This window comes from Schistocerca serialis, chromosome 3, assembly GCF_023864345.2.
Source record: "Schistocerca serialis cubense isolate TAMUIC-IGC-003099 chromosome 3, iqSchSeri2.2, whole genome shotgun sequence".
Taxonomy (NCBI): domain Eukaryota; kingdom Metazoa; phylum Arthropoda; class Insecta; order Orthoptera; family Acrididae; genus Schistocerca; species Schistocerca serialis.
Genome location: NC_064640.1, coordinates 376425820 through 376450222, shown reverse-complemented (window position 1 = coordinate 376450222; position 24403 = coordinate 376425820). Strand labels below are relative to the sequence as shown.

At 42.9% G+C, this 24403-nt stretch overlaps 1 protein-coding gene across 1 annotated transcript in view; it reads left to right on the top strand.

The window, feature by feature from the left end:
- Positions 1–24403, top strand: part of LOC126471615 (relaxin receptor 1) — a 752030-nt gene that overhangs the window by 639890 nt on the left and 87737 nt on the right. The window contains exon 16 of the mRNA XM_050099855.1: positions 7344–7489. Within this exon, the coding sequence (XP_049955812.1) occupies positions 7344–7489 (146 nt within the window). The remainder of the gene's footprint in view (positions 1–7343; positions 7490–24403) is intronic.

Sequence of the window (24403 nt, the reverse complement as noted above, 5' to 3'; positions counted from 1 at the left end):
AGCAGAATGTGGGAAACCGCCTAAAACCCACGTCCAGTCCAGCCGGCATACCGGCCCCCGTCGTTAATTCGCCGGCGGGACTCCCCGTGTGCTAGGAGTGAGTGCTTTAACACCCTCAACTATCCTGGTGAGTATCATAATTCTGAAGTATTAGGGATAAGAAACCAAACATCTTGCTTAGGCGATCGTCAACAGCTTGTACAAATTTTAAAAAATGCATAACACAGCACTGTCTGTAATAATGCTATTTTTTATTTTGCTACCGGTTTCGGTTCTGAACCATCATCAACGGCAGCTGTACAGTATAAAAAAGCGGACAATGTGACAATGCGATTTAAGAAAAAACAAGAAACACCGTTAAATCGATCAAAATACTCACAAAAATTATCACAAATCTATCACATGTCATACATGCTTAAACGTAAGTTACCACAGAAAACCGTAACTGCGAAGGAAGATCATAAATTGTGATAAGATTAAAATATGATGGCATATTGACACAAGGACAAAATGTGATGTACAGCAATACGAGTCAAAGAAATTCAAAGTCAAAGATGACAATCCTGACCGAATCCAAAGGAGTTGCGATTAAATACTTCTGTGATAATCAGATTAAAAAAACTGAAGTATTAAGAGTTGTACACTTGTTATTACATAAAAACACCAATAACATGAAATATGACGTAAAAGATAAACAGGATTGATGAATGTGAGAATATACAATCTTTTACAATCAAGTGAAAAAATGTAAGCATGTAAAACACAAGCAACAGAGTAATCCATGATATTAAAATCAGTCAATCCATATCTGACGAAAATACGCATTAAATGAAATTAATACGAAGGAAATATAATTGTTTGGAGTGAAGAAAAATAAAAAGGATGTTAAAATATGTAGATGCAAAACATCTAAAATTTTATGCATATGTTACAATCTAACCAAAAATTTTTATGAAGAAACATGGTATACAACTAAACTGTTACACATTGGTTAAAAAAATATGTCATCCGAAAGTCTACACAATCACAAAATGAAATTAAAATTCCAATTATCATAGAGCCGAAAATTAATAGAGATATGGTATGAATCTACACTTCAACACATTGGTTAAAAATATTTAATCAACGTACTATATTGTCGCGAGAAATCTTAAAAAAGACCAACTAGCATACAGACAAAAATTTATAAAGGGAGAACAATACCCAATTCTAAAATTAAAATACAGAGAAATAATCATATCATACGACACTTTTCTTTAACAAAACCGGAAATAAAATGGGAAAAAATACCTCCTTCCTATAAATACCTTCAAAGTCCCACAATATTTTGTTATTTTCACAATACGTTTAAGGTCAGGGTTAAAAGCCCCCTCCTATTTTTTCCCAATGTATCCCTGGTTTTGTCAAAAATTTTATCTGGAATAATACAGTTTTGTTTTTATGTTTTAGGTTTGAAAGAAGTTCACGTTATAATTTTTACATTTAAAAAACATTACTTTCAGTTATCGGTTTTGCTTTTTGGACCAAAATCTAGTTTTCCTCTCATCTGGTCCTAAATCAAAGGTAGCACGTTCACTTTACTTATAAATTTTGACACATCCAGTAATGAAAAGGTTATGACGTGATCTGTTTTCTGTTCCATAAGAAGCGCACATAAAAACAAAACTATGTATTCCATATAAAATCCACCATAGATGCCTTAAGGGAAACCTGAAAACTGTCTGGCACATAAAAAAATATATATTGCAGCAATAAAAAGACGTTTCAATTTATAAAACGGATATTTATATACTTGCTGCGGGTAATGGTCACAGCAACAAACTTGTCACAAGACGTAAATTTGTGTGAATAAAAAGGAAGTTAATTCGTTACGCGGAGGGAGTGCCGTGGTTGGTTTGCAAGGAGCTAAGATATGTTACAGAAGTGAAGTCCACAAAGAAGTTAGGATGGTGAAACCTCCTAGCTGGGTGGCGCTGGTGCCAGCGAGAGCTTGATACTTCGAACCAACGCCCTCCGGTAGGCACTAACAGTCCATACGTAATTCCTCTCCTTCGATCGCTATTGACTACATACAGCGAGTGCATAGAAAGAACATTGTCAGCAGTTCACGTTTCACGTGAACAAGCAACCTCTTCTGAAGCGAAGATCTTATTTGTCACGTAGACCACAAGGAATTATACTTGATCTCTGTAAGAAAATTTAGTATTGTGACCATTTTCAGCAACTGTAGTTGTATATATCGAAATTATCATCAACCAGCTGCATGAAAGAGATTTAATTTCCTTAACTGGCTTCAGGCCTTAGTGTGGTTTCCACAAGGCTATACAGAAAAATGTACCACAAATAACTAGAAGTTAGGTAAGTATATTAACATTAACGACGTAAAACTTGAAATTTTTTAAAAATTTAAAGATAAAAATGGTGCATACTTATAACTATCGCATTATTTGCGAGTGCCAACAATAATCTGCATGCAGCATATTTCCGTGGTCCTAAAGAAATACAAGAGTGATAAATAATACAATAATGAATCCATTAATACAACAAGAGGTCGTAAATGCTTACACGTGGTTCATTGTGCCTGTGATAAAATGATATGAAGAAGCTAAACAAGTGCAGAGATCACTCTAGAACTGGAGATAATGAGCTTATGACATGCGTATCTTGAGGTTGGTATCAGGGTGGGGGTAAAAGTACGATAATATAGTAAAAACAAACGCTACAAGCCATAGTTGTCGTAAGGTATAAACAAAAATGTAAGTGCATATAAGCAACGTAATAAGTAATACATAAAAAACTAACGATAAATAATTAAGTTAAGACCAACGACAAGTGGCGTTATGGATAGGAAATTTGGGAACTTATCTCCAAACAGCTGTTGTATAGTTAGTAGCAAGCTAGCAGGGAATCTGTCAGCAAAAGCAAAGTGCGAAGCGTATCATGGGGCTGGAACCCATGACTGGAGTTAAGTGGAGGGACAATTCTCAATCACTGGCTAATGTTAAGTGCAGGAAAGTGACTATAGCGGACAAGAAGCGTGGACACAATTATATTAGAGTGAAATAGCCAATACTGGAATATACGCAAGTTTCAAGTTTTATGCCAAGTGAATGGTACTATAAGTTTTAGAACACATTGATGAACTTGTGCAAGGGTTTTCAGCAGAGTGGTAGCAGGAAATACGACAGCGCAAACAGCGCGCGAGACGCACCAAGGGGCGAGGAGCAGTAGCTGAAGTAAATGGAGAAATAATTCCCAGTCAGTAGCTGAAACGAACAGTCAAAAACAATTATAGGTGATGGAAACGTGAGCATCATTGTATACTTCTGTTATACCGCAGTAACTAGTTCAGAAAATACATTTTCCTAAATACGCTTCGAGAAATAAATATAACTAGCGACAGTCACCTAAGTTGTATGAAGTAAGCAAAATAAGTTTGACTATCTGACCGCGAATGATTAAAACGCTTATTAACCGTAAACACTACTTGTGACTATAGAGTAGCGCATCTGTAACTTCAAGAATAGAATATCTACCGGGTGATCAAAAAGTCAGTATAAATTTGAAAACTGAATAAATCACGGAATAATGTAGATAGAGAGGTACAAATTGACACATATGCTTGGAATGACATGAGGTTTTATTAGAACCAAAAAAATACAAAAGTTCACAAAATGTCCGACAGATGGCGCTTCATCTGATCAGAATAGCAATAATTAGCATAACAAAGTAAGACAAAGCAAAGATGATGTTCTTTACAGGAAATGCTCAATATGTCCACCATCATTCCTCAACAACAGCTGTAGTCGAGGAATAATGTTGTGAACAGCACTGTAGAGCATGTCCGGAGTTATGGTGAGGCATTGGCGTCGGATGTTGTCTTTCAGCATCCCTAGAGATGTCGGTCGATCACGATACACTTGCGACTTCAGGTAACCCCAAAGACAATAATCGCACAGACTGAGGTCTGGGGAGCTGGGAGACCAAGCATGACGAAAGTGGCGGCTGAGCACACGATCATCACCAAACGACGCTCGCAAGAGAACTTTCACGCGTCTAGCAATTTTTTTTTTTTTTTGGTTCTAATAAAACCCCATGTCATTCCAAGCATGTGTGTCAGTTTTTACCTCTCTATCTACATTATTCCATGGTTTATTAAGTTTTCAAATTTATACTGACTTTTTGATCACCCGGTATATGTCATGGTTTACATATAGATAACCACATGCAGCAAAAATATATCATCACATGTGGGTTGTAGATGGTTTAGTATCTGCACTAATAAATTGTTAACTACCTGCCAATGGAAGTGACTAACCACTTAGAACTGAAAATGCTTCACTACTTAGAACTATAGATGATCAGCTTACTAAAAATCTGTGCAAAGATGTTAAAAAACCTACTAAATGTAACAGGTGTACCAACAGTAAAAGGTGGACTAATTGTAGCGGTGAGCAGCTGTTTGAATGTAACTGTATATAGCTAACTAACATCATCTAAATTCAACAGCGTATAGTCAAGCTATAGTCTGTAAAATACTACTAAAAATTTACTGGCAATAAATAGCAAATTAGTGACCATCTGAATATAGCCAACAATGCAAATCATTGAAACTAGCGTACAGATCGCAACATACTGACTGCAACTTACTGAATGGATTTGCAAAGAAGTATTTGTAGTAGGGACTGTAACTTATCAAATGACAATATTTTACCTATGAAACTTAATAGGTTCATATAATTACCTATCTACACCTAGACAATGCAGTTAAATCTGGTGGTTGGGGGTGGGGTGGAGAGGATAATTGGGGAAATTGTGGAGACGAGCACTAAGTGTCTGATATCGATTAAGGAAATAAATTTATTTTATGCAGCTGGTTGCTGATTATTCCGTCGTATTATAAGAGAAAGTTAGAACGAAAAATTCGAAATAAATGTCAAACGTGATTGGCGACTGTACATCTAATTTAAATATTGGAAGTAGAAAGGTGCTTACATTTTTTCAATACTTTATAGACTTGTGGTAACTGGTACTCACTCTTTGTGTATTATTTAAACAGGAGCAGTTGATAATGGGGCCCGCCTGGATGGCAGTGCGCGTTACCACGCCACTTCCGGAATTCGGGAAAGCGCGCTAGCCCCACATGGTTAACGACGATAACGGGTGTACCGGCCAGACTGGATGTGGTTCTTGGGCAGTTTTCCACGTCCGGCTAGGTGAATATCGGGATAGTAACCACGTTCCTCCTCAATTAGCGGTTCGCATTTACACACATCAAAAAAAGTTTTACATCATCCCAGTTCCCAGAACTCCTGAAGATAGACGTTGCCTGTGGATATTGTATCACAGACACAGTCCCGTTGAATGTTCAGAGATGTCACCAAACCCGCCCAAAGATGTAAACAACCATGCATGGGCAGCACCTATTAGACGGAGGGGGCCCGACAGCCGATCAGTTCCAGTCATTCCACCAGGAAGGAGGTACACGGCTCGAATGGTTCAAATGACTCTGAGCACTATGGGACTTATCATCTGAGGTCATCAGTCCCCTAGAACTTAGAACTACTTAAACCTAACTAACCTTAGGACAGCACAAACATCCATGCCCGAGGCAGGATGCGAACCTGCGACCGTAGCGGTCGCGCGTTTCCAGACTGAGGCGCCAAGAACCGCTAGGCCACAACGGCCGGCTACATGTTCTCTTCACCGATGAGTGTCGCTTATGCCTTCAACCGTAAAATCGTCGGAGACGTGTTTGGAGGCAACCCGGTCAGGCTGAACGCGTGAGACACACTGTCCAGCGAGTTCAGCAAGGTTCAGGTTCCCTGCTGTTTTGGGGTGGCATTATGTGGGGCCGATGTACGCCGCTGGTGATCATGGAAGGCGCCGTAACGGCTGTACGATAAGTGAATGCCATCCTCCAATCGATATGCAATCATATCGGCAGCATACTAGCGAGGCATTTGTCTTCAGGGACGACAATTCGCACCCCCCATCCTGCAAATCTTGTGTATGACTTCCTTCAGGATAATCACATTGCTCGACTAGAGTGTCCAGCATGTTCTTCAAACATGAACCCTATCGAACATGCCTGGAACAGATTGAAAAGGACTGTTTATGGACGATGTGACCCACCAACCACTCTGAGGGATCTACGCCGAATCGCCGTTGAGGAGGGGGAAAATCTGGATCAACAGTGCCTTTGCAAACTTGTAGATAGTAAGCCACGACGAATACAGGCATGCATCAATGCAAGGGGATGTGCTACTGGGTATTATAGGTACCGGTGCGTACAGCAATCTAGACCACCACCTCTCAAGGTCTCGCAGTATGGTGGTACAACATGCAATGATTGGTTTTCGTGAGCAATAAAAAGGACGGAAATGATGTTTATGTTGATCTCTAGTCCAATTTTCTGTACAGGTTCCGAAACTCTCGGAACCGAGGTGATGCAAAACTTTTTTGATGTGTGTATTTAAAAAACGTCCGCACGCCTTCACATGGGGTGAAACTATATTCAGACAGATGGGGTACACAACTTTCGTGCCGAGTGCATTACAGGACGAGGAGGGGATTTGGGTGAGGGGGGGGGGGTAGTAGTTGCGCGACAGGAAGGGCATCCATCCACCCTCTACCACTAACAGTGCCAAATCCCGTAGCTAAAATGTGACCCCGTGTAGATATGGAATAAAGGACAGAAAAAAAGGAGGAAGAAGCGGCCGTTGACGGGACTTCGGCCTTGAAACTAGTTGTGGCCAAAAAAGTGAAGAGCATCTGCGGAACAGTTATTTCCAAACATATTACCATCGCGGACCAGAAAAAAATCTCTGTGAAGAAAATGGAGTTTTTATTTAGTTCTAACTTTTTTTCAATAGTAGCGACTGTTAAAGCCACAGATGATCATGCTAATGTACCGTGAATTCACTCATTCAGACTCATTCCACTGCTGCAAGTACAGCGAGATATATTTTAGACGGTTATGTTGGCGCTGAAAGAATGCCAGTAATCGCTCTTATCTATGACTCTACGAGGAATAGTGAAGCCAAAATGCGATAAGCTACTCTCTAAGGTAAACAGGTCTACGAACTCAACTTCAGTATGTAGATTTCCAGAAGAAATAGTAACAGAAATTCAAGAAGGCTTCGCTCAAAAACAGAGAGTGTACGAAGTGAATCTCTCATGGGGGACAGCCACAGTTTGGCAATAGACACGGAGAGACATACAGAACATGGTACTGCTCCATTTGCAACAACAGCCCAGTTTGCAAACATTTTACAGACGTGGCAGTATTGCTGGTTAAAGTTGAGAGTTAACTGAGCTGTGTGTCGCTTGTGTGCCGGCAGCTTCTGACATGCTGATGTCGGTCTACCTGGCGGTGATTGGGTGCCAGGACGTGCAGCTGCGGGGCGTCTACCACCGCGCTGCGCACTCCTGGACCACCTCCTGGCTCTGCACTCTCTCCGGCATGCTCGCCATGACGTCCTCAGAGGTCAAGTATGCACTCACGCTACATTCACTCATCTCTGTCTCGCCTTTGCAGTTATGGGCAACGGAATTACCTGGACCACAGAAGTAGAGCATTATTTTAATTGTTATTCATTCTGTGGGACAAATGTAACATTGTTACACGATTATGGAACATACCATTACAGTGAGTGAATAGTAATTAAATGCAAAGAAAAAATAATTATATTAAATCGCATGTGTAAAATTAAACACACTGCTGGCCATTCCGGCCACTGTGGCCGAGCGGTTCTAAGCGCTTCAGTCCGGAACCGCGCTGCTGCTACGGTCGCAGGTTCGAATCCTGCCTCGGGCATGGATGTATGTGATGTCCTTAGGTTAGTTAGGTTCAAGTAGTTCTAAGTCTAGGGGACTGATGACCTCAGATATTAAGTCCCATAGTGCTTGAAGCCATTTTTTTAACTGCTGGCCATTAAAATTTCAGTGCTATCAAGGCGACATATAATAAACATCAAACTAACATAAGCTATACTGGGTAGGCAAACGATTACAATTTTATTGCAACAGCACGAAGTATGTGGGTTGTAACGTGTCTACGTTCTGTACAAAGGGTGGACAGAAATAGTCTGAAAAGCTTTTAATAGTGTTGCAGGGTAGACTGTGCCAAGAAATAACTGCTAAGAAAAAAAAATTGATAAGTTGTGTCGTTTCCGAGTTAATTAGCATTGAAGTTAGCCAATTAGGCCGTTGCGCCAGCAAATTCATGCGGCCCACCAGATTCAATTACTGTCAGTTTTTCCCATAGCGTAGATGATAGCGCACGAGACTGCTCAGCTTTAGATTCGGGTTCGATCCTTACTACCGTCCCATGTCCAATTTTTGTATCGCTGTCTCGTTCGGTTTAAACAAACCAAACGAAGAACACGTTTGGTGACACCTTCTCTATCGGGCCACTTGAATTAGCATGCGCAACAACCTAATTGGCTAACTTCATTGCTAATGAAAATAAATGTTCAAATGTGTGTGAATTTCTAAGGGACCAAACTGCTGAGGTCATCGGTCCCTAGACTTACACACTACTTAATGTAACTTATGCTAAGAACAACACACACACACACACCCATGCCCGAGGGAGGACTCGAACGTCCGGCGGGAGAGGCCGTGCAATCCGTCACATGATACCTCAAACCGCGCGGCCACTCCGCACGGCCATTGCTAATGAACTCGGAAACGGGGCAACGTATCGAATTTTTTCCTCAACAATTATTTTTCAGCACAAACTTCCCTGTAGCACCCTTACAAGATAGTCACATTGTTTCTGACCACCCTATGTAAGAAAAGATTTAGCAGCGGACTTCATAAGGAAATTTCATTTGAATGTTGTTTTTTTTGAGAAGATCGTGGTTTTTCCTTCCTCTCAACTTCTGCTATTCAGCTCCTCCCAGGCCACCCATTAAGGTTAGCGCCTGCACAAAACATCAATTTTTCCGGAATTCTACAATACACGGCCCATGAAACTCTCATGGAAACTTTGCCGACGTGATCCTAAAATTAATTAGCCGGAGCGGGTGCAATATCACCGAATTCAGCGAGGCGGGGTGGCGTCGTTGTGAGGATGTCGACCAGCCTCATGGTGCTGCAAGGCTGCGCTCGTCTATTCACTCCTAGCTATCTTGCTCAGTACATAGCTGAACCAAAACTTTCTATCTCCGAGCTCAATCGTTCCATTTGCTAAGTCCTGAACCGCAGAGATGCTCACTCTTTCTCAGGCAAGCGGAGTAATGAACGCCACGTCCGCACTCTAGGCAAGCTGGGAACAGAAGACTTGAACTGATTACTGCGTGGCACCATATAATTAGTTAATTACTTCCATTACCACCAGCGTACTTCTGCATTCTCATGATAGTTGTGAAATTCTATTTGTATGCGGCACAAGACTACATAGTCGATTTCGAGGTGCTAAGTGTTTTATATCTTACTGTTTCGTGACGTTTGGGAGTAGGTTGATTTCTAATTACTTTTTATGCCACTGAAATAAGTATTCGTTGGAAACTATCAAGGAATTGTATTTTCGTGGAATTTTAATCATGATGGGAAATTATATTCCTCAGTATTTCAGATGCCGTATGACGCATGAGCGGAAACTAATATCATTAGCCTAGCTGTCCCTGCGCCGAAATTATACAACACCGGCTCTAAGAGTCCCCCCCCCCCCCCCCAACACCTCCACCCACCCTGACACACACTCGAAAACTTCGAATATGAGGAATTCTAGTTTCAATCTGACTGAAAGCCTTAAATACAGCGCGGTCGGAAACAGTCCGAAAAGCTTGTGAGGACGTTGAGGATAGGTTGAGCTGGGAAACAAATGTTAAGAAAAATATTCGATATATTGCGCCGTTTCCAAGTTAATTAGCATGGAAGTTACGTATCAGGCTGTTGCGTGCAAATTTAGGCGGCCTGTCAGTCACGGCGTCGCCAGACGCGTTCTTTCTATCGTTTGCTAAAACCGAAAAAGACAGCGATACAAAAATTGGACATGGGGTGGTAGTAAGGATCGAACCCGAACCAAGGGCTGAGCAGTCTCGTGCATTGTCAACTACGCTATGAGAAAAACTGATACTAATTATGTCTGGCGGGCCGTTTGAATTCCGGTGCACAACGGCCTGATTGGCTAACTGTAATGCTAACTAACTCAGAAACGGCGCAAGTTATCGATTTGTCTTCTCAACAGTTATCTCTTAGCACAGTCTTCCTTGTGTCGCGTCTGTAGTTTCCTGCGAGCGGATCAAGATGGGAGCTAGACGCTAAATCCAGTAATGAGGTAGCTCGTCCAACTCGAAGTCCTGGTGCTGGAAACAAGCTGGAAATTCTTTGCAGAAAAGGGAACTCGTTGGGATAAAGGACGTATACTTCTGATGAAATAACTGAGATGAAACACGAGGTAGGATAAGACCACTGTCGAACCATAAAAGGCACCAACACAGTGAATGTAAGTTGGGCAATCCTGCATGTACCCTGTGCAGCTAAGTGCCACGAGAAACTATGTCCCGTCCCGAGGGCAGAGTAACTCAGGTCCAGCGTCGGAGTCAACTGCAGAAGGAATCTCTAGCAGCACCAGCGGCCCTGCTTATATAGGCTCGTCTGATGCAATCCCCCGCGATCACGCGCGTCTGCCGTGTCCTATCGTCCTTCCAAAACGTTCTGTCGTAGCTGACCATGTAGCTCCAGTGTCCCTTGCCACAAAAACGCAACCTCCCCTGCTTCCCAGCGCCCTGGCTGACGTTAGGTTGTTTTCCTACATGTTCATCTTATGCAATCTTATGCGGTTCTACTCACATCTGCGACCCATTCGCGACACCTGCAACATCCTTACAAGGTTTTCGGACTGTTTCTGTCCACACTGTATAGACATCCACAAAGGAGAGTTATAAAATATCAGGAGATAACACTGCATAAAAACCAAACGCTCTCGCGCCTCGCTTCTGACAAGGGAAACTCTACATCGCACCTCCCTCGGATTTAGTGGTAAGTTGGCCCTTTGGAAGGTCCGTCATAAACTGAACACAGGTCAAGCATGAAAACAGGAAGAAGGTGCACTGAACTGTGGAAAAAAGAAGCAAAAGAGAAGCTGTGAACGGTCCCACTGTAATATGTACAATATCGAGCGATGTTCACGAGTTTCGTGACGTAGTCATATGGTTACGTTGTTAGACTCCGAAGTGCGAGATACGGGTTCAAATTTTCATAATACCCAAAATTTCTTTCTCAAAAAATTACGAACTGTCCGTCCGGTCATTGATGTGTCTGTTCGCTGAATTCAAATTTGTGTACGTGTCGTGGTGTAATGTCTGTTTACAACAGCGACGTGTAACGAAGGGACCTGCAAACGTACGTACCTCCCATTTGTTCTATACAGGTACCACATGTTGTGCCTCTTGCGTTCCGTTTTGGAAGTTTTGTCTCTTGAGTACCTTCGTTGTAACATAGTTCACAACCGTTTATTTGTTGTTTTCTTTTCTGTGATAAGGCTATGCGGCATCTCGGCTGCTCTCACTAGTGATCACATTTACTTACGACTGTAATATATTCTTACACACGACTCATATTATGGGACCGTTCACTGCTTCTGCTTTGCTTCTCTTTTCCACAGGGCAGTACACTTTCTTCCTGTGTTCATGCTTGATCTGTGTTCAGTTTTTGACGGTCTCTCCAATGGATCAACTTACCTCTCAATGTGAGTGGAGTGCGATGGAAAGTTTCACTTGTGAGAGCCCGCGTAGGACGAACACGACAATTATTTCGTTACACAGCTGCCTGAACAACAGCTAAGAGGGGGGGGGGGGGGGTTGTTTTCGGGAAGGAGACCAGACAGCGTGGTCATCGGTCTCATCGGATTAGGGAAGGGTGGGGAAGGAAGTCGGCCGTGCCCTTTCGGAGGAACCATCCCGGCATTTGCCTGGAGTGATTTAGGGAAATCACGGAAAACCTAAATCAGGATGGCCGGACGCGGGATTGAACCGTCGTCCTCCCGAATGCGAGTCTAGTGTCTAACCACTGAGCCACTTCGCTCGGTAACAGCTAAGACTTGCCAATATGGGTGCAAATATTTTGCAACCCTGTGACAGTGCGTTTACCTCCGCATATGGTCCTGAACTGTTGCGCTAAATTCACTTGGGATTCCCTTTCCACTTCGATGTTTTGTGGTACATAATCGTTTTGTAAGATGAGAGATTAAGACAAAAAATTTAATTTTTGGACGCCAGGAATACCGTGTATCACACAAGTAACAACTGTTCTCATCTTTAACTTTGCTTTATGAGGCTCAGCGACCAATATAGCGACGAGGGAGACCAGTAGCGTAGCTCATTTCCGCTTGAGAAGCGACAGAGGTCAGACGTGTTTACTCCTTAGTTCCGCTGTAGCGCTTCGAGTGCAGCAGTTAGCTCTTGTCGTGCTGTGTGTTCATTTGTGAGTGTACTTGCTTCACAGTCGACCTTGTTTATCCTTTAGTGCTGTTTTTCAATTTTTTTTTTTTTTTTTTTTTTTTTTTTTTTTGTGGCAGAATCGCTCGTTTTTTTTCGTGTCCCTAGCGACCAGGAAGATTCCACGTAAAAGTACTCTAAGTTTCATGTTTGATAAGTCCATCTGTAATGTGCAGCGAAGTTCCCTCGATATTCACGACTGGTTATTGGCAACGTTTGGTGTTATTTCAGATCAGGTTCACACAGCATATTTTGACTCTGAGCTTTATGTCTTCTTTGTAAAATTCGTGATCATCCTACAAGTAGACAGGTTCTTACTTAGACACAGCAGTCAGGTTTCTTTCAGCCATAGGGATCAGTTACTGTTCTGCTTGCCAGTTATGATGTTAAATATACCATTGTGCAGGTTTTCAACTTGTCGGCGGAGGCAAATGACCAATATCTTAAGGATGTGTTGCTTAAATACGGTGGTGTGTGAATCTATTTCTACTTTCTTAAATACGGTCGAGTCAGCACTACCGCCTTCAGTACTACAGTGGTATACGTTCCGTTTAAATGTACATTAAACAGAACATTCCGTCACCAACGATTCAATAGTCCGAAATGAATTTTTTTTTCAAACATTCTGTTGGACAGCGATATAAATTGACGGAAGGTGCTAATTCTAATATCAGTCCACAGACCAATTTGAGTTTATCCGCGAGAAATTTTCCCAGTTAAAGCCGAAGACGGATTCTGCGCTGTCTGCTCCCCGTGCCGATGTTCAGGTGCTGTAGTATGACCCACGTCGTACCCAGGATGCACATATTTCCAACGTGGAGTCCCTCCTGCGTCAAGTCTCTCTCTTGGTGAAACAGATTGCGTAGTGCCCACCTGTCATCCTGTGGAGGTTGTGGGGGTGGCGTATTCGGGTTTTAGTGAGACCTCTGGCGTGGATCTTAACGGAGTCGCTCCAGGGTTCGGGCATGTCTGATCTGAACTCAGTGTTCCTTACGGCCGCGCCCTCATCGCCTCCAGCTGACAATATGGGACATCCCCCTTAGAACGCAGCATGTCATTCTCAATGGAGGGAAGTCTTCCGAAGTAAGAGTGATTTCAGGTGTGCCGCAGGGGAGTGTCGTAGGACCGTTGCTATTCACAATATACATAAATGACCTTGTGGATGACGTCAGAAGTTCACTGAGGCTTTTTGCGGATGATGCTGTGGTATACCGAGAGGTTGTAACAATGGAAAATTGTACTGAAATGCAGGAGGATCTGCAGCGAATTGACGCATGGTGCAGGGAATGGCAATTGAATCTCAATGTAGACAAGTGTAATGTGCTGCGAATACATGGAAAGAAAGATCCCTTATCATTTAGCTACAATATAGCAGGTCAGCAACTGGAAGCAGTTAATTCCATAAATTATCTGGGAGTACGCATTAAGAGTGATTTAAAATGGAATGATCATATTAAGTTAATCGTCGGTAAAGCAGATGCCAGACTGAGATTCGTTGGAAGAATCCTAAGGAAATGCAATTCGAAAACAAAGGAAATAGGTTACAGTACGCTTGTTCACCCACTGCTTGAATACTGCTCAGCAGTGTGGGATCCGTACCACATAGGGTTGATAGAAAAGATAGAGAAGATCCAACGGAGAGCAGCGCGCTTCGTTACAAAATGGGACATCACCCTTAGAACGCAGCATGTCATTCTCAATGGAGGGAAGTCTTCCGAAGTAAGAGTGATTTCAGGTGTGCTGCACACCGTCAGGTGGCTTGCGGAGTATGGATGTAGATGTAGATTTAGTAATCGCGAAAGCGTTACGGAGATGATAGATAAACTCCAGTGGAAGACTCTGCAGGTGAGACGCTCAGTAGCTCGGTACGGGCTTTTGTTGAAGTTTCGAGAACATACCTTCACCGAGGAGTCAAGCAGTATATTGCTCCCTCCTACGTATATCTCGCGAAGAGACCATGAGGATGAAATCAGAGAGATTAGAGCCCACACAGAGGCATACCGACAATCCTTCTTTCCACGAACAAAACGAGACTGGAATAGAAGGGAGAACCGATAGAGGTACTCAAGGTACCCTCCGCTTGCGGAGTATGGATGTAGATGTAGATGTAGATGTGGATGTGGATGTAGATGTTATCAAACTGACAAACGCCTCTAGCGGGTTTTAACTTACCAGTGAGGTGAAGGACGGGGAGATGCTTCAGGGCAGCGTAAAATAATGTAGTAAAATTTATATCACTTGGGTATACGCCTAAATTGGCGTGAAACCGGTCGTGGCTTTATGAGAAATCTTGCTGCAGCCAGAGCGACGTTTTTCCCTTCTTATAATAATTTTCTACTTTTATTTAGATTTTAAGCTAGATTTTGCAGGGGAGAGCTGTGCCTGCGAACTTCAAGGTGGGAAAGGATGATCTCTTTCCGAAGTATCATGACTGTCTAACAGCGGCTGATTTTCGTCCCCTGACGCCACTCATCTTTGTCTCCAAACCTATTGTATGGGCTGTGAACATCATATTGTCATTATTGCTTGGTCATGTGATTGGTAAACGTCAATACTGCCTCCCTAGCTGTTAAATTATGACTCTGGTGGCACAGTATAGGAATGTGGTATCGGTGGTGGCTGTTACATCTACTCGTTGTGCTATTGCCTTCTTAGGTTTTTCTAAGACATTTCGTCGAGTTAGTTGCGCGTATCTCGATGGCCTATTGGAGATTTTGGCTTTACAGCTCGCTCATGCGTCGCTCTTTGCAACTTGTTAACTTTGCAGCGTCAGTGGTGGTCAGTGGACGGCTGGCGTCGCCGGTTGTTCTCTGTAGGGGAGTGCCTCAGGGCAGTTCGCTATGTCTTTGCCCTGTTTCTTGAACCGCTGTTGCGGCAAGTTGCTGATCGGCTGTCAGATTTAAAACTCTCAGGGGGAACCTCACAGTTAGGGCGTATGCTGATGACGTCGTGGTCCTCCTTTGTCGAAGTGAGGAAGAACAGTTGCTAAAGCTCATAACTGATAGTTTTTGTCGTACTTCAGGCGCGGGCTTAAAGGAAGACAAATGAAAATTTCAGAACCTACGCTGCTTCGAGGACGCTGTCCTTTCTTGGCCATGTTTTGTGGACTGACATACACCTTTGGTGGTGTCGTTGGCCATTGTCCACTGAATATTGCGGCTTTGAATTGAAAATCTGAAATTCAGGGTGCCATACTGGAACATGAACCAAGCACGCGTACCATTTTGAAGAAAGTACGGATACTGGATACCCATATTTTGTGTAAGGCGTATTATACAGGATGAGTCACTAACTAATGGCACCTAGCATAACTCAGAAAGTATGATAGTGGCTGATAAGTTGGTGGGATAGATGTTGCAAGGGACAACGGGGGTCATAATATGACGTTGGTTTTTTGTTGCTAGGTGGGGTCGCCTCGGAGATATGAAAGTCAACTTTGTTTTTTTTTATGGGATGTTATAGTTTGGTGCTTATTTTCTGATAGCGGCTATCGAGACGAATCCAATTATGTGTAACAGTAAGGTGTTTGAAGGTCAACGTAGGTCAAAAAGGTGGCATGAATGTCCAGTTACAGAAGGTGTTCGAAGTGATGACCATTGATATCAATGCAGTGCTACAATCTTCTTACATGGATTGAGTGGTATTCCTTATCACTTCGCCACTTATAGAAGCACGTTCTCTGTCAATTCTCTCTCGTATATTGTGCAAACAGTATATATTCGCTGAATATCGTGTATCCATCTAACGTACCATTGACATGTAAACACAATTCGACGGTTTCGCAATACAATACTAATGGGAACGGTAAGACTAGTATCGTCGAATCAAGCGAATGTGAATGATGTATTCCTTCGAAAAACAAGTCGATTTGCCTCTTATTTACGGAGAATGCCCACGAAATTCACTGAGAGCTGGAGACTTATACGCTGAAAGATATCCTCAACGTATTCATCCTACACGTCGTACATTTAAATACGTGTACGATAAATTGAAAACAATTAGATCTTTAACGCATCGGAAACATATCCGGCAAAGGAAAGTTACTAACAAGGAAACGGAAATTTCCTGTGTGGTTCGAGATCCTTGAGTTAGTTCGCGTCAAATCGCAAGGGAATCTGGCATCGGCATAAATATCACCCTTACTATATCAGTCTCCACGAAGAATTAACTGGTACGGATGGTATGCATCCCATTGAATTCTGCCGATGGCCTCTAGTTCAGGTTCAGAGGGATGACTCAGTTATTAATTTGATTTTATTTACTGACGAGACTACATTCACGAAGCGTGGAAATGTTAATTTGCATAACATGCATTACTGGGCAACTGAAAATCCATGTTGGCTCAAGGCAAGTTGCACACCAAAAACCGTGGTCGATGAATGTGTGGTGTGGGTTTCTGGAGGACAGAATTATAGGCTCCTATTTCATCGAAGGAAATCTTAATGGTAGGAAGTACACCACATTCCTACAACAAACATTAGGTCTGTTATTGGAAGAAATACCTTTAGGATCAAGGAACAGAATGTGGTATCAACACGATGGGTGTTCGGCACATTTTTCGCTGATGGTTAGAAATTGCAGAGACAATTCCCAAATCAATGGATTTGACGTGGAGGATATGTGTCGTGGCCGGCTCGTTTGCCAGACGTGACGCTTCTGGATTTTTTCTAGTGGGGATTCGTAAAAGACATTGTTTATAAAGAGTTCCAACTACACCTGAAGATATGCGAGAGAGAATTGTCAGATCATGTGCTTCGATAAGTGCCGAAGTGATAAGGAATACCACTCAGTCCATAATAAGAAGACTGCAGCACTGCATTGATACCAATGGTCATCACTTCGAACACCTGTAACTGGACGTTCATGCCATCTTTGTGACCTTCGTTGACCTTCAAAGACCTTACTGCTACACATCATTGGATTCGTCTCGATAACCGCTATCATAAAATAAGTACCAAACTATAGCATCCCATTAAAAAAAAGTTGACCTTCATATCATCGAAGTGACCCCACCTAGCAACAAAAAACCAAGGTCATATTATGGGCCCCGTTGTCTCATGCAACTTTTGTCCCACAAATTTTTCAGCTCCTACCATAATTTCGGAGTTATTCTTGGTGGCAATAGTTGGTGACCCACCCTGTATATCACGCAGCTCTTTCCCCTTCCCAGAATAGTAGTGAAAAAGTTGCGACAACTGTCTGGCCGATTTATATGGAAAAGGTCATACATTTCAACTAAGTTACGAAGCTTTGACGAAGCCGCCCACGGATGGAGGCTTGTCTCTCTCACATATCACACACAAGGCGTCTTCATTGCATTTCCGACGCATGATGCTGACGGTTATACGTGAACTGCATACTATCACGGCTCTTCTCTCTTACAGCAAGTGAGTCTTGCTTCACCTGTTGACGTAAGTCTCATTCATTTAGAACTGGGTCAAGTTCGAGAATTTTATATTCCGGTGAACTACCTAAGGAACGACATCTTGAGGCAGCAAGTGGTGACGACACACTTCTCGCTTGCTCGTAGGGACGGGGTGTTTGGAAAGTTGTATGGACCAACATCTGTCTCAAGATTCACACGATGGAAGTGGCATCCTCTTGGTACAGAGTCGTTAATAACTTAGCTAATGAATGACTGCATCGAATTGGACTTAGTGACACGGCTACATGTTGTCAATATGGTTCCTTGGACACGCTTTCGCATAGATTTACATACAGTTGTCATCTGCGAACCGACTCTGGCTACGGAGTCAACTTGCTTTCCCACCAGGACTTCCGCCACTGCTTACGCCATCGACATTATCCTGCGGTCGGTTTCCTGCTTTCCGAAGTCGAAGACTAATTGGTTCAGATGGCTCTGAACACTATGCGACTTAACTTCTGAGGTCACCAGTCGCCTAGAACTTAGAACTAATTAAAAGTAACTAACCTAAGGACATCACACACATCCATGCCCGAGGCAGGATTCGAACCCGTTACCGTAGTGGTCATTCGGCTCCATACTGTAGCGCCTAGAACCGCACGGCCACTTCGGCCGCCCAAAGATTAAATTCCGTGATATGGTTAATTGCTGATTTTGTACATTTTGTTGTTTGTGTTTTGTGGGGGATGACTTTCTGACGTTTCAGTAGTACATGCTTCCTGCATATTTGGACGCCTCCAAATTGACCCGTTATGGGCTAAATTTTGCTAACATGCTAAATCTCACGTTTACCAACAGCACGTTGGTTAAGATGGTCAGCGGTTGTGGTCCTTATCTGATAGAGATGCGCTATCACGGTATATTGCCACTATTATTTCTCGTTTCTATCTTTGGCAAGCTGTTTCGAAGATTGTTTTCTTTGTTCTATATGTACAAAGGAAGTACACTTTTATTTACATGTGTTGTCCTTAAGCTGTTGGTTGCTGCAGTTTCAGTTTAACAAAAAAAAAAAAAAAAGTGCGTCAACGAGTCACTTCCGAGACTCAGAAGGAGATCCTGAGCTGGGTCAAACCCACTTCTCGGAAAAAGAGACAAAAAAAAAAAGAAACAAGTAGTTCTACACAAGTCTTGTGAAGCAAGGGCGGCATTTGTTATGATTTACAACCTCGTTGCAGACCAGTCTACTCTAGCTTCTTATTTTCCGATTCGTTTTTAACGGCTGCAAATTGTTAGAAGAAATGTTTAACAAAATCTGAACAAGACCTCGACACGTTAAGTCTTCTCACAAGCTTGACTAAAGAAGCTGTGTTAATGATCATGTATGTCAGCTTTGTGAGTAGTAAGCTTATTCACTGTACAAACGTCTCTGAACAAATTCGACTCGACCGTCAACGACACGAATTTGAGTTTCGTTCGTCAACTAGGACCCTTATGTCAGAAAAATATTTAGAAGTGAATATAGTTCCTCTGTGACAGATCTGTATAATAGCAATTAGACACCCCTGTACACGTTTGCTTACACCGGTGTTAGCAACTTTCTTCCACTTGGGTAGCTTCAAATATGGCCAATTTTGTTGGTTTAAATCTTATTCAGTACCTTAAATATCACTTCCCATCGGCAATAAGATATCCATGAATCCATACGTGGACCTGAAAATATGCAGCCGGCCGCTGTGGATGAACGGTTCTAGGCGCTTCAGTCCGGAACCGCGCTGCTGCTACAATCGCAGGTTCGAATCCTGCCTCGGGCATGGATGTATGTGATGTCCTTAGGTTAGTTAGGTTTAAGTAGTTCTAAGTCTAGGGGACTGATGACCTCAGATATTAAGTCCCATAGTGCTTAGAGCCATTTGAACCATTTGAAAATATGCAGAGTGCTTCCGTTGCTATAGTGCATGCACTGCAAGGTTTTCACACAGTTTATCACATAAATTTAACGTAAGAAATCAAACGATGACAATAAAATTCGTTATAGTACAGTTACTGTGGCTTGATGAAAACATACGAATTCCTGAAGAAAAAATTCCGTGAATAATCGCTTCTAAGATGATAAGAAACGAGATATAAAACATTAATAATAACATTAAACAACATAGTGAGGTATTCTGATTAGATAAAAAACTATAAAATTAATACTGAGCCACACTCATGTCTTGCACATTAGTGTAATACAATACTCGTCATATAAAAACGGGTCGTCTGTCTCGTTACTCTCGAGTTTGAAATGCAAATCATAGACATTATTTGTGCAGCATCTCTCAACAACAGTAAAACATTTTAAATTCCTCCGCTCAGCAGCAGCTGCTGGGTGCCAGCAAGTGGGTTCTGGAAAGGTCTGATGCATGCGGCTTTCAAAGGTAGTCTGCCGGGATTTCTTTCGCAAAAATGTTAGTGGACTGAACTGTTATTAGCGATGCGTCAGAAAGTAAAATATATGTTAGCTGTGCTATCATTACATCCAAGACATCTGCATTCGGACGAAAGGCGCTGTAAAAATTTAGGTAACGGGCGGTTTCGCCAGCGAGACGTTGCATTCAGACGATATGTTCTTCACCTCTACACCAGAGACGTAGAAGTAGTATAGCAACTCGAACAGAGGACAAGACTTCCTCTATGAGCTGCGCCGCCTACAGTGTGGCCAGATTGTAAAGACAGCCGGACTTTGAGTATTATCAGTTTTATGTCAAAGAGTATACCACTGCATACGCAACCCGATGACCTCTGGTTTGCGCCGGTAATTTTGGCAGCAGACTGTCCTGACGTACCTAGACGTAGAGGGTGTTTGACATTTCCCCTGGTCAGCACATTTTACAAATCTCTCTCCCCTGCAAACGTCTAATCATGGGCTTCCGAGAGACTGACACGCCCCTAGTCGCCAGCCAGTACGATTTATGACCTCTAGCACAGAGATGAAGCAGCATGGCATTATGCATCCGTATCTTTCGTCCGAACTCAGTTTGACTCAATGCCGTGGTGCGTTACAGCCGTTATTTCTACCAGACATGGCAGCACTGTGTACTATATTTCGCAACATGTTTGCTCTCAGTCACGTGCAAATTTAATCATGTATTCTATACACATATAAAATACCCACAATAAGTAAAAGTTCGTTACTTCGTATCACTCCTGGTGTTACAACTTTAATTGCCAGTAGTGTAATGGGATGTATGAACTTAATCAAATGGACTAGATATAGGGACTTTGTGAATAACAGCCAGAAAATTAGAAAGGAGACTTGAGAGTACAGTAGAAGTGTTCAAAACAGTTGTTCTTAATTTACCTTGGTAATAATGTAATGAAGTCAATATCTCCATATACACATCTTAATGCAGTAGTTTGTCCAAAGTATATTTAGAGAGATTTTTTTTGAAAAAAAAAAGATAATTATATTGTCACATAAAGCGAATGGACAACATTTGTGGCCTAGAAGCATCTTTCAGACTCTTTATTCAAAGCCGAAGAAGCAGATTTCTCGTATTCAGCTCTGAAGAAAGATCTAGACTACGTAGTGAGACTGAAGCGACGAATGAAAATTTGTACGAAAGCCGGGATCTGAACCTGGGTCTCCTACTCACTAGGCAGATGTGCTAACCACTACGCCACCCTGTCACAGTGACTTTGCACAACTTTATGCACTACCCTAGCAAGCCTCCCTCCTCAAAACACAAAACATGCACTGATGAGCCAAAACATTATGACCACTGCAGCGTTGGATGCCGCCTGGTGGTGTTGCGGGCATGTGACGCGGTAACAAAAGGCTGTAAGCTGAGCTGATACAGTGGGGTGATTACCCTAGAGAAGGTATGGGCTGCAAATGGGGAAATCCGCTGAGATAAGCAACTTTGACAAAGGGCAGATTGTTATTACGCAGAGCCTGTAAACGAGTATCTCGAACGGCGAAGCTGGTTCAATGTTCACCAATTGGTTGGACGTTCACGACTCTTCACAGAACCTGGGGTTCGGAGGTTTGTCTGCTCATTAAAGTAGGATAGGTGTGACATATGGCATCTCTGCCGAAAGAGGGCAATGATGTTGCACGCACAAGTGTTTCAGAGCACACCGTTCACCGTACATTGTTGAACATGGAGCTCCGTAGCAGACCACCGCTACGTAATCACCTTTTGACCCAACGACATCGTCAATTACGATTGCAGTGGGCACAGGGCCATCGTGATTCGCCCGTCGATCAATGGAAACGGATCGCTTCTTCGAGTGAATCACATTTTTGCTACACTAAGTCGATGATCGTCTCCACAAACGCCGTCATCGAGGTGAACGGCGGCTCGAAACGTGTAGAGCGCCACGGACGCAGGCTGGCGGGAGCAGTATTATGCTATGGGAGACATTCTCATACGCTTGCATGGGACCTGTGGTAGTAATCTAAGACATACTGACAGCTGCGAACTACCTGCATCCCTTCATGCTTGATGTCTTCCCGGACGGCGATGTCATCTTTCAGCGGTATAACTGTCCATGTCTCGCAGCCAGAACTATGCTATATAGCGTTTTGATGAGCATTATCGTGAACTCGCGTTGATGTCTTGCCAGCCAAATTCACCTGGTGTAAATCCGATGGAACCCATCTGGGTCGCTATCGGGCGAAATCACCTCTTGCACAAATCAGCGGCCCGTTATTTACGCGAATTATATAACCTTTGCGCAGAATCTAATGCCACATACCTCAGCAAACCTACCAACAAATTCTCGGATCCCTGATACGCAGAATCGGTGATGTATCGTTCCAAATAAGGACAGTCCGCCCCAGTAGCTGAGTGGTCAGCGTGACGGATTGCCGTCCTCTGGGCCCGGGTTCGATTCCCGGCTGGGTCGGAGATTTTCTCCGCTCAGGGACTGGGTGTTGTGTTGTGTTCATCATCATTTCATCCCCATCCGGCGTGCAGGTCGCCCAATGTGGCGCCGAATGTAATAAGACCTGCGATATGGCGGCCGGACCTGCCCCGCGAGGGGCCTCCCGGCCAATGACGCCAAACGCTCATTTCATTTCCAATAAGGACAAACGTGCTATGAAGTAATGCAGAAACCCTCAAATGTTAAAATACTATGATGTGGTTAAACAATTTTCCTGCTCATCAGTCCTGTTCTCTAACTGTTGGACTTTAGTTGCTAGTGTGTCAACTTTATCTGCCCTCAGATCTGCATTTGAAGAATCAAAAAAATGGCTCTGAGCACTATAGGACTTAACTGCTGTGGTCATCAGTCCCCTAGAACTTAGAACTACTTTAACCTAACTAACCTAAGGACATCACACACATCCACGCCCGATGCAGGATTCGAACCTGCGACCGTAGCGGCCACGCGGTTCCAGACTGTAGCGCCTAGAACCGCTCGGCCACTCCGGCCGGCCCATTGAAGAATCAATGTAAACATTAACAGCACGAATCTTTCCGATCATACTATTGTTCACCCCATTTAATGTATTTGGCAAACATTCATTATTAGTCTTTAATTGAGTGAGGGATGCCATAATCTGAATTAAAAAGTCAGAGAAGTTTTCTGGTGCTGCATGAACAGTATTACTTTGTTCACCAAGCTCTTCCTGCTCCCCACTACTCTTTGGGTCGATGTTTGTGGCAATAGAACAAATTGTGATGTCTTCCTTTGTTTTACACTGAATAAAAACTTCACTTTCAAAAAAAAAAAAAAAACCACAACAAACATTACTTATGTTGCTATGTCATGGATGAAGAACGTTGACAACATCTTTCACATATCAACATGTAAACATTCTGAGTAGACACACTTCGTAATGCTTATGTACTGTAAGCTCTTTCTTCTTCTGTAGTAAATTTTAAATGCTATATATCACTTCAATATATAAATTAATCTATCTACCCCGGACTGTAGGGATCTCATTTTAGAGCTACGTATTGATTATTTTAATTATCATTAATTCGAGTCCCACCATTAACACAGATTCCTAAGTTCAATACTCTTCTGGATATACTTACCTTGTAATCGTTTGTTGTCTTGGTTTATTATTGTTCAGTACACAAACAACACGAGACAAATGCACTGAACAATAAAATGGTTCAAATGGCTCTGAGCACTATGGGACTTAACTGCTGAGGTCATCAGTCCCCTAGAACTTAGAACTACTAAAACCTAACTAACCTAAGGACAGCACAAACATCCATGCCCGAGGCAGGATTCGAACCAACGACCGTAGCGCTCGCACGGTTCCAGACTGTAGCGCCTAGAACCGCTCGGCCACTCCGGCCGGCCACTGAACAACAGAAGTATCTTGCTGCCTCAGTGATTGAGTGTCGCCACCCTCACACTAGGCAGAAACATTGAAGCTCCAACTCGGAAACGTATGCAAATCTGCCATCTGTCATTGGCTAACCGTCTGTCAGTACTCTCACCACGACAGCCTCCCAAAGTACTGGCGCCAGAAATGACAGCCCACTCCCTCCCAGCCGCTTTTATTCTAGTGGCTAGTGACGTCGTTCTCATGGGGTCAGAAAAGCCCTACATCAGAATTACCACCTGCCTAATTATTCAAATTAAG